We start from the raw sequence: 12,678 nt of genomic DNA, 5'->3' as shown, positions 1-12,678 counted from the left end.
CCTAACATCTATGAATCTAGTGGTATAACTACTATTACTAGGGTTCTCAAGCTTCAGTTTTCTTGGTACAACGGAATGGGCTACTGGCAGGCTCTCTCTCATAAAGGCTCCTTAACTTTGAATTTGGCTGAGATATTTTCACACTTGCATTTCCCCCCCCCCACCCTTCCCCTCCACTAAGACTTCCCTAACAGAGCTATTAAAAGAAATTTTGATCTGCTGCTTTCCTTTCATCAAGAACAATCCTGGGCCTCTGCCAACAGTTTAATAGGTATATACCACCAACTCTTACCCACATACATTGTGGAGACAGGGGGAAGGCAAATGACAGGATTCTGTACATATGCATGTATCTCATTACTGAAGGCACTTGACATACTTTCTTCTATGAGGGGAAGAGTTTGAAAATCACAACCCTTGATTTCCCTGAGCCCCATACCATGTTTGCTTAATTATTAAAATGAGGTTGATTAGAATGATTTATCATGCATAACAGTGGGAGAAGTTTAGCAGCTGCTCATAACTGTGGATCCCTGGAGCACAGGTGTTTGGGTTTCAGATTTCTGTGAAGGAGAGGCCACAAACCAAATCTATGCCTTGATATCTGTAGGCATAGAATGAACAGAGTCAGAAACGGGTTAGTGTTAGGTTTGGCAGACTTGACTGGATACTTTTTAGTAGACTGAGCTACCCCTTCAGTCACGGTGGAAGGCATGGTCAGCAGCACAACCTGTTGCTCTTCTTTCTGTTCCTCTCCCAACAAGTACATATCCTTTTTTATTCTCTATTACACTTCAGAGGTGGGACACTTGAGACAGAGGTTCTCTTTCTTGCTCAGGTGCAATTTGTATGCTCTTCTTATGCATGTATTTGCATGCTTTTTCTTATGAAGCATTTTGACTGAAAATACTGTAGGATATGTTGCCTAAAGACCATATTCAGAGAGAGAAGGGAGGACAGGGTGGCACCTCAGAGACCAACTTGTTCAAAAATGTGTAAGCTTTCATAGATAAGAACCTACTTAATCAGATGCTGTGAGTGGATTTGCAGAGGGCAGGGGTACTGAATAGAAAAGAATAAGGTAATTTTAAATACTGTACAAAGATGGCAGAGCAGGTTGGCACTGTATAGTCTAACTGCCTAACTTCAGACTAACATAACTAACTTTCTCTAAATACAAAGGATTGGGAAAGGGGGACACTGCAAGCAAGGCGAAGACAGATTACTTTAGTAGTAGTTACTTTAGAGAAATTCAGAAAATAACCCCCCAAAACTCTGCAGCATACAGGGCCTGGAGGGGGTGAATGGAGGCGACTGCCCTGGGCCCCGTGGAGCTGGGCAGAGCAGCTGATTTGCCCCAGGCCCCGCACCCTGCTCAGGTTGCCTCTGCGTACAGATCTGGGATAATTTGCAGTGTCCAGGAAAGTCTCCTCCTAGCTTCGCTCTTAAGTTAGTTTGTAAGGTGACACGTTGCCCTGCCTCCTGCCTAACATCAGACTAACCCAGCTAACTACCTTTCTCTAACCTCTCATACTTGGAGCCTGGCATTAATTACAAAACAAATACGGTATTTAGATTTGGGTAAATATGGTATTTACCCAAACCTAAGATGGTTTCTGAAAATAAGACTGCCCCCCAGTAATTAGATCTTTTGTATGGAAAATTTGTTATAGTTTTCCAGGTATAGAATCTAATTATTGGAAGGTCATCTTTAAATTAATTTACCTCATTGCTGCTGTGGGGAAAGCAGCAGCTGGGATGGGAGGCAGGTGGACCCCCTGCCGCCTGTCCCCTTACCCTTTAAGTTAGACATGACTCTGGCTCCATTCCCTCCTGAGACATAGAGCATGTGGAAGTTCTGTCCCCTGCCTGGCAGTGGTGGCATGGCGCCAGCCCCAGGATGCTGCTGCACGGCTATGCTGGGGATGGAACTTGCATGTGCTCTGTGCCCCTGGAGAAAATGGAGCTGGAGCCACACCTGGCAGTTGGGGATTTGAGGGGGAGAGGGGTGTGGTGGATGGTCTGGATGTGCAGAGGCTGCTGGGGCTGGTAGAAGCAGCAGAGGGTCCAGGCAGCTGCTGTGACTCTGACCCTGCCCCCCATCCCACTTTCTTTGACCCCTTGCCCCCCACTTTCTCTTTGTACTTGAATTCAAGATCATGTTTTTTTTTCCCTTTTGCTGAATGGGTGGGGTGCAGGGGAGCAGGGATGAACCTCATCTGGGATTCAAGTAAATAAGATAAGATAAACTCCCTGAAATCTAGACTCAGTTCTGATTCCAATTCTTGTGAGTGTGCTAATCATAGTTTAAACCGTTAATTATCTGGATTGTTAACATCCTTAATGCTAGCAGAGCTGTTTGCTAAGTGCATTAGGATAATCTGAAGTCTTTCATTTTATTACTGCTGTCCTTTTTTGCTAGCCAATTTCTGAACAGAAATAGAGGTGAGGACATTAGATGCAAAAATAGAGTAAGAATGGAAAAGATTCAACTCTGTATTGTGAAGATACCTCCATACTTACTTCTTTGACTTTTATTTCTTTTTTATTTAATATAAATGCTTAGTTCTGCACTTCAGTGTATATATAATATACCAGTTGAAAGTAGGTATTTTGGAGTATGCACTTTTGTAAGTTTTAGGTTAACTTTCTGCCTTCAGTGCTCTGCAATGTGATTCAAGAAGGCTTTTCATCTCATGATGGAGATTGAATTGTAAATCAAGGGAAGTGCCACCATGAAATATTGACTCAATTTGATTTGTTACTGTAGCACTAATAAGTTTAGAATATCACAGGAAGAAAAAATGGTCAGTTGTTTTTTTAAAGATTTTCTCCGTTAATTATTAGAGGAAAACACGAAGGAAAGTGTCATTTGGGAGTTAACTTGAGAAGAACAATTTGAGAAATAGGTGATGGCAGAATGGATAATTAACCTTTTCTATCCCCTTGTAGTCTATAGTACAGTGTGTGTGTTTAAAAACAAATTAAATCTTTTTTTTCCATTTGCAGCAAATTCACAGCTACTTCACAGACACTCTTGGAATTCATGTTTGGGGTTCTTATGCAATTTTCATCTTGGCCACCTTATTGATTGGTTTAACCCTGGGCTTGGTAAGCATATTTTGTTCTTAATTTTTTTTTTCTTACAACTAAATAGGGAGAAAATATGTATTTGAAAATACTTCTGAGAGTTCTGCTGCACAGTAATTGATGACAAAAACAGCATTTCTAATGCTTTTATTTAAAATCAAGAGCTATAAGGAGTTTTTTTAGCAATATATTAAGCTGTGTGTTTTATAGTATGGGACTAAGCATGATCAGTTATGCTAATGGAGGCAGCCATAATAACATTTTTATTAAATAGCATCAAGACACTTTAGCAGATATTCTGGGGACAACTGTTCTTTGTGCTGACCCCACCCATTGTTCCGTCAGATTTCTTTACATGGGACCCACTACCAATAGTCTCTGTCTTGCCCCTTGCCCCCTTCTACCTCCCCAACTGGCTATCTTTGTCCAAATTGACCACCAGCTCAAATTAGATCCTGCTGCTTTGGTTATTCCATGGGTATCTTACAGTACTAAAAGTATTATAATTTTAGAGTAGACTAAATGTCAACTACTGTATTTTCTCTGTTAGAAAATTCCCTCCTCCCCCTCTTAAGATGAGGAAAGAAGCTTTGTTGCCTTACAGTTGAGCATGAAGGGGTGTGGGGGGGCAGGCAGCTGCTCTGGGGTTGGGGCAACAGCTGGAGCCACAGCTGCTATCTGCCCCCTGCTGCCTCATCAGGCCCTGCCACTCCTCCCCTGCAGTCCCTGGTTTTCCCCACTACCCCGTGTTGCTTCTCCCTCTCTCTCCCCCTCTGCTGCACTCCTTACCTTTCCTCTGTGCAACCAGGCTCTATCACTGCTACAGCCAGGGGCATAGAGCATGGCTGTAGCTCACCCCTGTAGCAGTGGCATGGAACTGGCACTGCTGCTGCAGCCCAGGCCTGGGGGAAAGATACTTGGGGGAAGGGGTTGGAGAGGGAAGATGCTGAGGCTGTGTGGGACAGAAGTGGCATGGAGGGGGGAAGAGGAGGGAATAGGGGTAGGAAGAATTGGGGCAGCTGGAGTCTGGGGGGTGAGGAGATAGGCATAATGGGGGGTAAGTAGAGGGTTAGGGTGGGCAGAAGGGGGGCAAGCTGCCTTTCTTTCTCATTGCCTGCCCTACCACGTCCACAATGCCTGTCCCTTAATGCCTGCTTCATTACTGTCCCCTACCGCTTGCCAACCACGTGCACCCCTGCTGCCTCCCCCTTACTACCCTCCTCATCACCCCTTCCCCCCACCTGCAGTAGTGGGGGAAGGAGCACATTTAAGACAACCCTGCAGTAATTAGATTCCATACATGGAAAATCATAATAAATTTATATATTTCCCAGGTGTAGAATCCAATTATTGGGAGAGAGTCATCCTATATTCAGGGTCATATTGTATTCAGGTAAATACAGTATATTGATATTCAGTTGAGCAACTTATCCTTTGAATATAGAGGTCATGGCTTAAATACATTTCCTTGGAAGCCAAAGTGAGTATGACAGGTAAGGAGACGACACAGTCTGAATGAAGCTAATACCCCTCTTCTACCATGGTAATAATTGCTTCCTTTTATTAGTGATGTTAAGAATTGGGAAATCAAAGTAGAAATATATATGTTTACATCCGGGACTTAGCTGCTCCACCTGTTTCATCAATGCACATATCCATTGTTTCTTTCTTGAGGTGCTTGAAAGAGTTGGCTTATTTCTGTTGTGAATGAACTACTGCAGTGGTCTCCACAGTGGGATGGACGCACCCCAGGGGGTGCACAAGACTATCCATTGGGGGGCGGGAAGAAAATATTAGAACTTCTATTTCTATTTATATAAGTATACATTTATTGGGGGTGCGTACTCAAAATTTTTTTACTGATGGGGGTGCGTGCTCAATTTTTTACTGATAGGCTTACGCGATCAAAAAAGTTTGGAGACCACTGAAAGTTTCTCAGCTCGTAAGATCTAAACTGTAATTGTTCATTTGCTTTGTTAGTATTTCAAAATCAAAGGTTCTTTAAATAGCAGTTTATCATCTAGCCTTTTTGTGTTGTAATTCCAGTGATGTATAATGACGTCTGAAAAGGGCATAAAAGATTAAGTGACTGATCTCAGGATCATGATGGGTGAGGCTTGAGGATTCAGGCAGCCATTATGTCTCTTTTGTCAATTTCACTAAGGCATTTGACTTGGTTCAACATACCTTATGGCTGACTATGCTGGAGATGGGATCCTGGCTGCGCTTAATTCAATGATTGTAATTAATTCTGCGGTAGAATGGCAGAATTAATGCCAAAATGGTTTGCAGTTGGGTAATGTGATAGAGTATACCCATGTCACCTTATCTCAATAGTCTGCAATAGGTGTCAATGAGGAAAGGTACAGTTTTAGAGGAAGCATTAAGACAGGAGATTAAGTAATATTGAGACATGTAGAGGATGGGCTTGATTACATTATCTGAGGCACCACAGCACTTGTCAATAGGGTAGATAAAGTAGTACAAGAGTCTGATTTAATATTTCCAAGACAAAGATGATGGCCCTAATGAAAGAAAACCACACCCTGAGCCTTCTTATAAAATGGAATTGCTTGAGCAGGCTGAAGAGTTGTTTGGGTGTATTTTTTGTCTAGGTCCAGTCATTAATCAACATATTTCATTTGAATGGGACGTTCAAAGGATGTTAGGCACTGTAAAACAGCCATGGTAAATTTACCAACAGTCTGGAAGAATAGAAGGAATGGCTTTAAAACAGAAATTACTTTTGAAGTCAGTCATATGGATAACAGTTATGTAAGACTACAAAAGTTGCACCCTTAAAAGTGAGATTCAGGGAGTAGAAGCACTGAAATGCAGACTGACAGAAAATATTGAGAATTCTATCGGCTGTGGAACAAGAAAAGAAAAGACTGATGTGACAAGACATTATGAATGCAACAGAAGGAAGTCAACGTTTTTTGGTCTTGTGATTAGAAAAGGAAGGGTTTACAAGGATGTGGGGAAGTAAGTTAGGGAAGGGAAGACTTAAGAGCATTGGCAAAGAACATAGCGTGCATGCAGTTGGGGATCAGTTAGGCACTAATGTTGGTCATGAATGTCAGCTGCGGAGAGACTTGAGTTTATTGTTCCAACAACCCTTGAATTGGTTAGGTGATGAGGATCATATATCTCTTGTTCTAGCACTTAAAAAGAAATTGCAGATCATCTTTTTCCCTTAGTCCTGCAGTACTTGTAGAATTCACACATCCTTTTAAACCCCTCCATTCCTGTTTCAGGCTTAGTTACCCATTGCAGAGCAAAGTCTTACTAGCTGCAGTAATTAGTTTAGACATGGAGTAGAGCTTATTGAAACTAATTTGAGTGGGTATGTTTTTGATCTTTTTGGCTTTGTTTCAAGTAAAAATACTTTTTAAATCAGTGGGAATGAAGTAGTAACTGATTTCAGATGTGCTATTATATTGAAGGCTTCTATGTTTACAGTTGCTATATACAGTAAGAGCCCTGTTTTCTGGCATGAGTGGGGAATGGGGGGTGCTGGTAGTCTAAAAATGCCAGTTACCTGAGCCACAGAGGTTTGCAGCCAGACGTGGAGCGGGGCGGGGATGGTACTGGCAGCCACATGTGGGAGGTGGGGGTGGTGGCAGGGGCCGCACGTGGAGCAGCAGCAGCGCAGGATGGTGGGTGGCGGCGACAGCTGCGTGTGAGCTTCTTCCCCCCACGGCCGGCCAGAAATTCTAGTTTATAGAAATGCCAGTTAGTAAAATGCTGGATAAAAGGGCTTTTACTCTAAATATTTTAAGGTTTTACATACAGCACAGCTTCTATCCCACCTATTACACAATTTTCCTTCTGCTCAGAAGTGTGTGCACTCTCACTACAAGTTTGCAATGTTACTTCTCTGTGGGATCACTCAGAAGTAGAAGTAAAGCAATGTAATCTCCAATTAACTGTTGACTAGTAAAAGCATAAGTTTATTTTGACATTATTCTGATTTTTTTTTTCTAATTTGCTAGCATCTAACTTTTTATTCCTGGACTCTTTCACAAAAGATAAATGGTTTCTCATTATTTGATTGTGTGAAAATGTGTAATAGTTGATAATTCCTCTGCTTCATAAACAGCTTAGTTTGCATCAGAACTGGATTTTCTGTTCTCTTCCATGTAGTCTCTTCTGGTTTGTGACCCTCTTGGTGACATAGAAGTTAAGCATTTGTGATATTGCCATCTGTTGTAACTGAGCAGAGCTGGCACACAAGAGTATTCTGAAATCCTCTGGTGATCATAAAATTCAAAAACTATTTCCAGTAGAAGTTTATATGACCTTGGTAACACTGGAGTGCTGATGACCAGATTCTGGTCCCTGTACTTTCCAGTTGTACAGCTGCTGTAATTGGGCAGGTGAGTGTTATCCTGCTGTGGGACTGAACTACTTCCATATGTAGCTCAAGTATTAGGATGTATAAAAGTTAGTTAAAGGCTTCTTTTGGTTCTTCCCTTCAGTCCTATACTGAGCAAAGCATTGCTAGACCTGAGGGCTGTGTCCTGAGAATCAGATTGTAAACACCACAGAAAGGTAATACATATTTACCCACAGAATTTGGATGCACGCTCTGGTCGTTGATGTGTAACCTATGCAACGATGAATTTACTGTTACAAAAAATATAGCCTTTAAACTCTGAATTTAATGAACATTTTTGAATTAATTCAAAGCAATTAAAAAGTGTGTTGCTAACCAAAAATGGACAGAATTAGTGAGCTTAGCTGAGGGGTGGGCAAAATATGTCCCATGTAGCAGATTCAGCCTGTCGAAGGAGTCTGTCTGGCTGGGAGTGGGTTTCATGGCTCCACCTGGCCCAGGCATGGGGGGAAACCCAGCCCATGATGTGTGTGGCTCGTCCTGCTGCTCCTGGGTGCACAGTGGGGCAGGGGCAGTGCAGCATTTGGACTGTGCTTCTTGGCAGCCCCCATGGCAGCAGTTCACTCTGCTCTGCTCAGCTGATGCTGCCAGTGTCACCACCTGCTTCCTGGGCACCCCAGCCATCCTCACTGCCAGGGGCATCAGATGGAGTGGGAGGGTGGGCAGGGTCTTCTTAGAAACTGACCTGGGACCCCTGTGGGCAGGGCATGCTGGGCTGGGCGGATACGATGGGGTTGTGGGTGGGTGAGGAGCAGCATCTGCAAGCGGGACAGATCGGTAGGGGCTGGGGCCAGGACCAAAGGGTGGTGACAGCATGGGATCAGGACCTGGGGCAGAGCTGTGATTTTGCTCCCCTCAGGTCTCTGCCATGGAACTGGTGCCTATGGCAGGGACCTGCAGGAAGCGGCCTCATACCGTCACCTCCCTGTAATACTGGTCCCAGACCCATCCAACTCCCAGATGCCACTCTCTGCCTGCCTGCAACCCCATTCCATCTGCCCAGCAGTGTCCTGCCTATGGGGGTCCCAGGCTGGTCTCCATGGAGACCCACCAGTTCAGTCCAGTGCCCCCAGCGGTGGGTGTGGGGCAGATGGGCCCAGGGCTGGATAGAATCAATTGCTTCCCCCATTCCCTTGCACCCTGGCCCACAACAGCTCACCAAAACTCCTTAAGTGGCCCTCATTGCCAACTCCTGGCTTATCTCTTGGCATTTACTTGTAGGGGATGGGGAAACTCCACTTTTGGGTGCCTGAGATCTATTTCCCTGTAAGGCAGCATTCTTTGCTGCTTTTTTTTTTTTTTAAGTTTTTCTTACCATTTTGGGATGTGCTAGAATCTTAAATACTTGCAGGCAAATGGAGATAAAGACGGTCTTTTCATTTCAAGTTACATTATCTTCCCATAGCAAAGCCTGTTTAAGTAGCCAGAATACACATTATGCAAAACAAGCCAGATAATTGTCCAGGGGATACAGTAACTTTAAGTTGAAAAGAAATATACTCCCTAAAATTCTTCCCCTCCTTACTCCCCCCTCAAGCAAAGAGCCTCAGTACTTTAAATGGCAGTTGCTGGGGGGTTTTTCTTTTATACCTTAAGGCGCTTCAATGCAGCATACACAAAGGAAGCAAGAGGCAGGGCAATGTCAGTCAGTATAAATGACTTGGCTTTTTCTACATCCCTTTGGCACTTTTAGCTCCTTCAGACTGAAAGCATGGACTTCACTCATTTAGTGTTTCTGTTAAGAGCAGAAGAATCTCAAGAGAAAAAGGTGGAAAATATAAAGAAAAAAGAAGAAAAAAATCTGCTTAGCGCTTCCAAATCTGTAGCCTTCTCATATATTAACCTTGCACCTCTGTCTTCTGTCCAGCAAATTTACTGAGACAATTATTGAGAAGGCACAGAAACAAATTATGGAAATCTCCATGGACACTATATTTATAGTTGTCTGGAACAGATGTGCCATCCTTGAAATGCCTCAATGATCATTACGTTCCTGTTCCAGGTCTTTCAGTGGAAAATTAATTCAGGACTATTCTCAATGCATATTTGACAACTCAAAATTTGCAAAAAAATAAATAAATAATAAAAGAAAATTTTTTGCTCTTTGACTTTTTAATTTGTTCTTGGGGGTTTTTTGCTTTCTTTTTATGACCATAAACTTCACAGGAAAGTTGCAGCTGGGCGTGGGTGAATTCTTGTTGTTGAATAGTTTGGCCAAAGTTTGGCTTAAGTCGCTCAAGACTATTCACAAAATTTGGTCAAATTTTACGAAACAGTTCTGGCTAAAAATAGAGGTCAGAGGAGCAAGACTCACAGACCAACTGAGCCAGGAGATTGTGGTGGCAGCGGCATCATAAACCACTGTGGGTGACTGAGCTGTTGTGTTGACTCGGGGAACTGCAGGGATTAATGCCACCATCTCTCAGCTTGCCACCAAATTCTCTGCCCCTCCAGGAGCTTGGCAGACCATATTCATCTTGCAGGCCAACGTGTTTGGCACCTCTGTAGCATTGATAAAAATCAACACGGCACTAATTTTAAGAAAGTTGGATGAGGATGGGCATATAGATGGTTACAGGTGAAAATGTGTTCCTCCTTGAAGCTGTTGATCAGAGGGTTCATAGGAAAGTAAGCCTGGAAGGGACCTCACAAGGTCACCTAGTCCAGCCTGCAGTTCAAGGCAGGATTATCCCTGACTAAACCATCTCAGCCAAGCATCTGTCTGACCTGCTCTTGAAAATTTCTGAGGATGGAGGTTTCACAGGTTTTTTAGATAGCCTATTTCAATGCCTGACCACCCTCAAAATCCAAATTCCTCATAATCTCCAACCTAAATTTCCCCTGCTGAAGCTTAATGTCGTACTCTTTTTCCCAGGTCCTGTCCCGTATGGCAACAGAGAAAAAGCCATCCCCAGCCTCTTTGTAATTGCCCTCCAGATATTTGCAGACTGTTATCAAATTACTCATCCAGTCTTCTCTTTTCCAGGCGAAATAACCCTGGCTCTTTCAGCCTTTCCTCATGAGTCTTGCCTCCCAAGTCCCTAATCATTTTTGTTGCTCTGCACTGAACTCTTTCCAAACTGTCCATGATTTTCTTAAAGTGTGGGGTCCAAAACTGGACACTGAACTCCAGGTAGAGCCTTACCAGTGCTGAATGGAGCAGAAGAATTATTTTCATTCATTTGCAAGTGATGCTTCTATTAAACCAGAAGCATATACTTACTGGGTTGTATTTTTTTGATTCTGTGGCTGAAAAGAGGATTCAGATCACTGAATGTTGCCCCATAATGCAGAAAAAGTATGATAAACTATCTGCTCAATAAACAGAAATGAAGTGGGAGGGGGAAAGGTGAACTTATGCAAGAATCTTTTTTTTTTTAGTTTCTTCAGTGCGCTACTTAATCAGGCTTTTCTCAAAGAAATTTAAACAAAGGCCCTAAAGCACACTATCAAAGGTCTGTTTTATGCAACCAGTTGTCAACCACATGGTTGATTTACTGAGCATTTATCTCCATCTTTCAGTCTCCTAATGATACTTGGTAGAAGTTCAGGTAGATTGCATGCAACTGTAATAAAAATGCATTGAGCATAACTAAATTTATTTGATCAAAATGCAACATGCATTTTATAGCCAAAGCTTCTACAAAAGCATGAACTTAAAAGTGGTTTAAGAGAGTTGACAGATTACAGCGTGGTTCCATTGTTGCTTTAATTTGGCTCAATTTTACCAAGGGGCAACTTCTTGTGACACCACAGGGGTATCTTATTTTTATGCTGTTTTCAGCTCTATAGACCACGTGTCTAATAGGTTCCTTTGCAGATTGGATCTGCACTGCTTTTCAGGGGGTGGGAGAGAAGCTATGCTATTCTCCAGAGTGTTTTGTCCTCAGGAAAGTGGGCAAGTGGAGCAATCATGCTGGTCTAGCTTTTGCCATTGTACCAGAATTACATGAATCATTTTGCATGCTCAGTAGTCAGTCAGCTAATGGCTGTGGACTGGACATCTGCTTTGGTGTTTTTGATGCAAAAAAATTGATTGGAGTGGTTCAGACAGCAGACCTTAATTCTGACAGAATAAGTCCTTAATTAAGGAGTGGCCCTTCAGGTCCCTGGTACATGTTATGCTTCTGGCACGATTTAAGATCTTTATTGTGCAAGGAATAGCAACTAGCCACACATTCATAGAATTGTGGCTGGTTTGTAATTTTATAGCACAATTATGATATCACTCAAAATACAGGTTTCCCTCGATTTTATGTGGGTTCTGCAAATACGAATGAGCTGTTGTGTCCAACATTTATTACATGCGAGGTAAATTATCATGTGATTGGCATTGGCACCCCTGCTCCCCAGCAGGTAAGTCTGTGGGGGGAGGGGAAGGGTCATGGGGCTCACCCCAAGCCCTGCAGAAGCTGCTCTGGGAGCAGTTGACACCAGCTGCCTGCAGCCACTGGGCTGCACTGTACCTTGAACTCCCTGGGGCTCTGCTTGTCCTCATTCACCCCAGCTCCTGATCCGTGCTGTGCCGTGGTGCAGGCAACTGGTGTTGTCTGCTCCCAGATCTGGTGCAGCAGGAGCTGGGATAAGTGGGGATGGGTCGAGCCCCGGGAGGTTCGGGGCACAAGGCAGCGCAGCAGCTGTAGGCAGCTGGCGTTGGCTGCTCCTGGGGCTGGGGTGAGTGGGGAGAAGCAGAGGCTTGGAGCTGCAGCAGGGAGGAAAGTGAGAGAACTGTCAGTGGGTTCAGGGTGTGGCATGGGGGGGTGCGGCTCTGGTTACATACACTCTGGGAGGGCTACAGGCTGGGGGCCTGCGCCGGGCTCTTCTTGAGGGGTGCATGCCCCTGGATCTGTGTGCAGGATGAGAGCAGGCTACAGCTGCAGGCTGGGGTTGGTGGCGGCTCCAGTCTCTTCCTGGTGCTTGGCAAGAGCACTGGAAGGGCAGGTTGTGGGGACTGTGGCAAATTTTGGGGTGATAGCAGCTACCTACCATTTTAGGCACGTCTTTGCCTTCTGCTTGTAGTGACATGGGGCTATTTGGGAGTCTGGCTAAGATGGGAAAAGAGGAACATGACTTTTTAAGTGCAGTTCCCATTGAAGGCTGTGATGCTATTTGGTAGCTACTAAAAGTTTACCAGAGCCATTATTTTTCCTGCTTTAGAAAACAAACCAAGTGTCATGTGCCATTAGATT

At 43.8% G+C, this 12,678-nt stretch overlaps 1 protein-coding gene across 1 annotated transcript in view; it reads left to right on the top strand.

The window, feature by feature from the left end:
• TMX4 (thioredoxin related transmembrane protein 4) overlaps positions 1–12,678 on the top strand; it is a gene marked incomplete at its 5' end in the record, with an annotated part of 75,138 nt that overhangs the window by 54,537 nt on the left and 7,923 nt on the right. The window contains one exon of the mRNA XM_019515884.1: positions 3,010–3,111. Coding sequence (XP_019371429.1) covers positions 3,010–3,111 — 102 coding nt within the window. The remainder of the gene's footprint in view (positions 1–3,009; positions 3,112–12,678) is intronic.

This window comes from Gavialis gangeticus, unplaced genomic scaffold (assembly GCF_001723915.1).
Source record: "Gavialis gangeticus isolate Ggan-Ray unplaced genomic scaffold, GavGan_comp1, whole genome shotgun sequence".
Taxonomy (NCBI): domain Eukaryota; kingdom Metazoa; phylum Chordata; order Crocodylia; family Gavialidae; genus Gavialis; species Gavialis gangeticus.
This window is presented reverse-complemented; position numbering and strand designations above follow the sequence as displayed.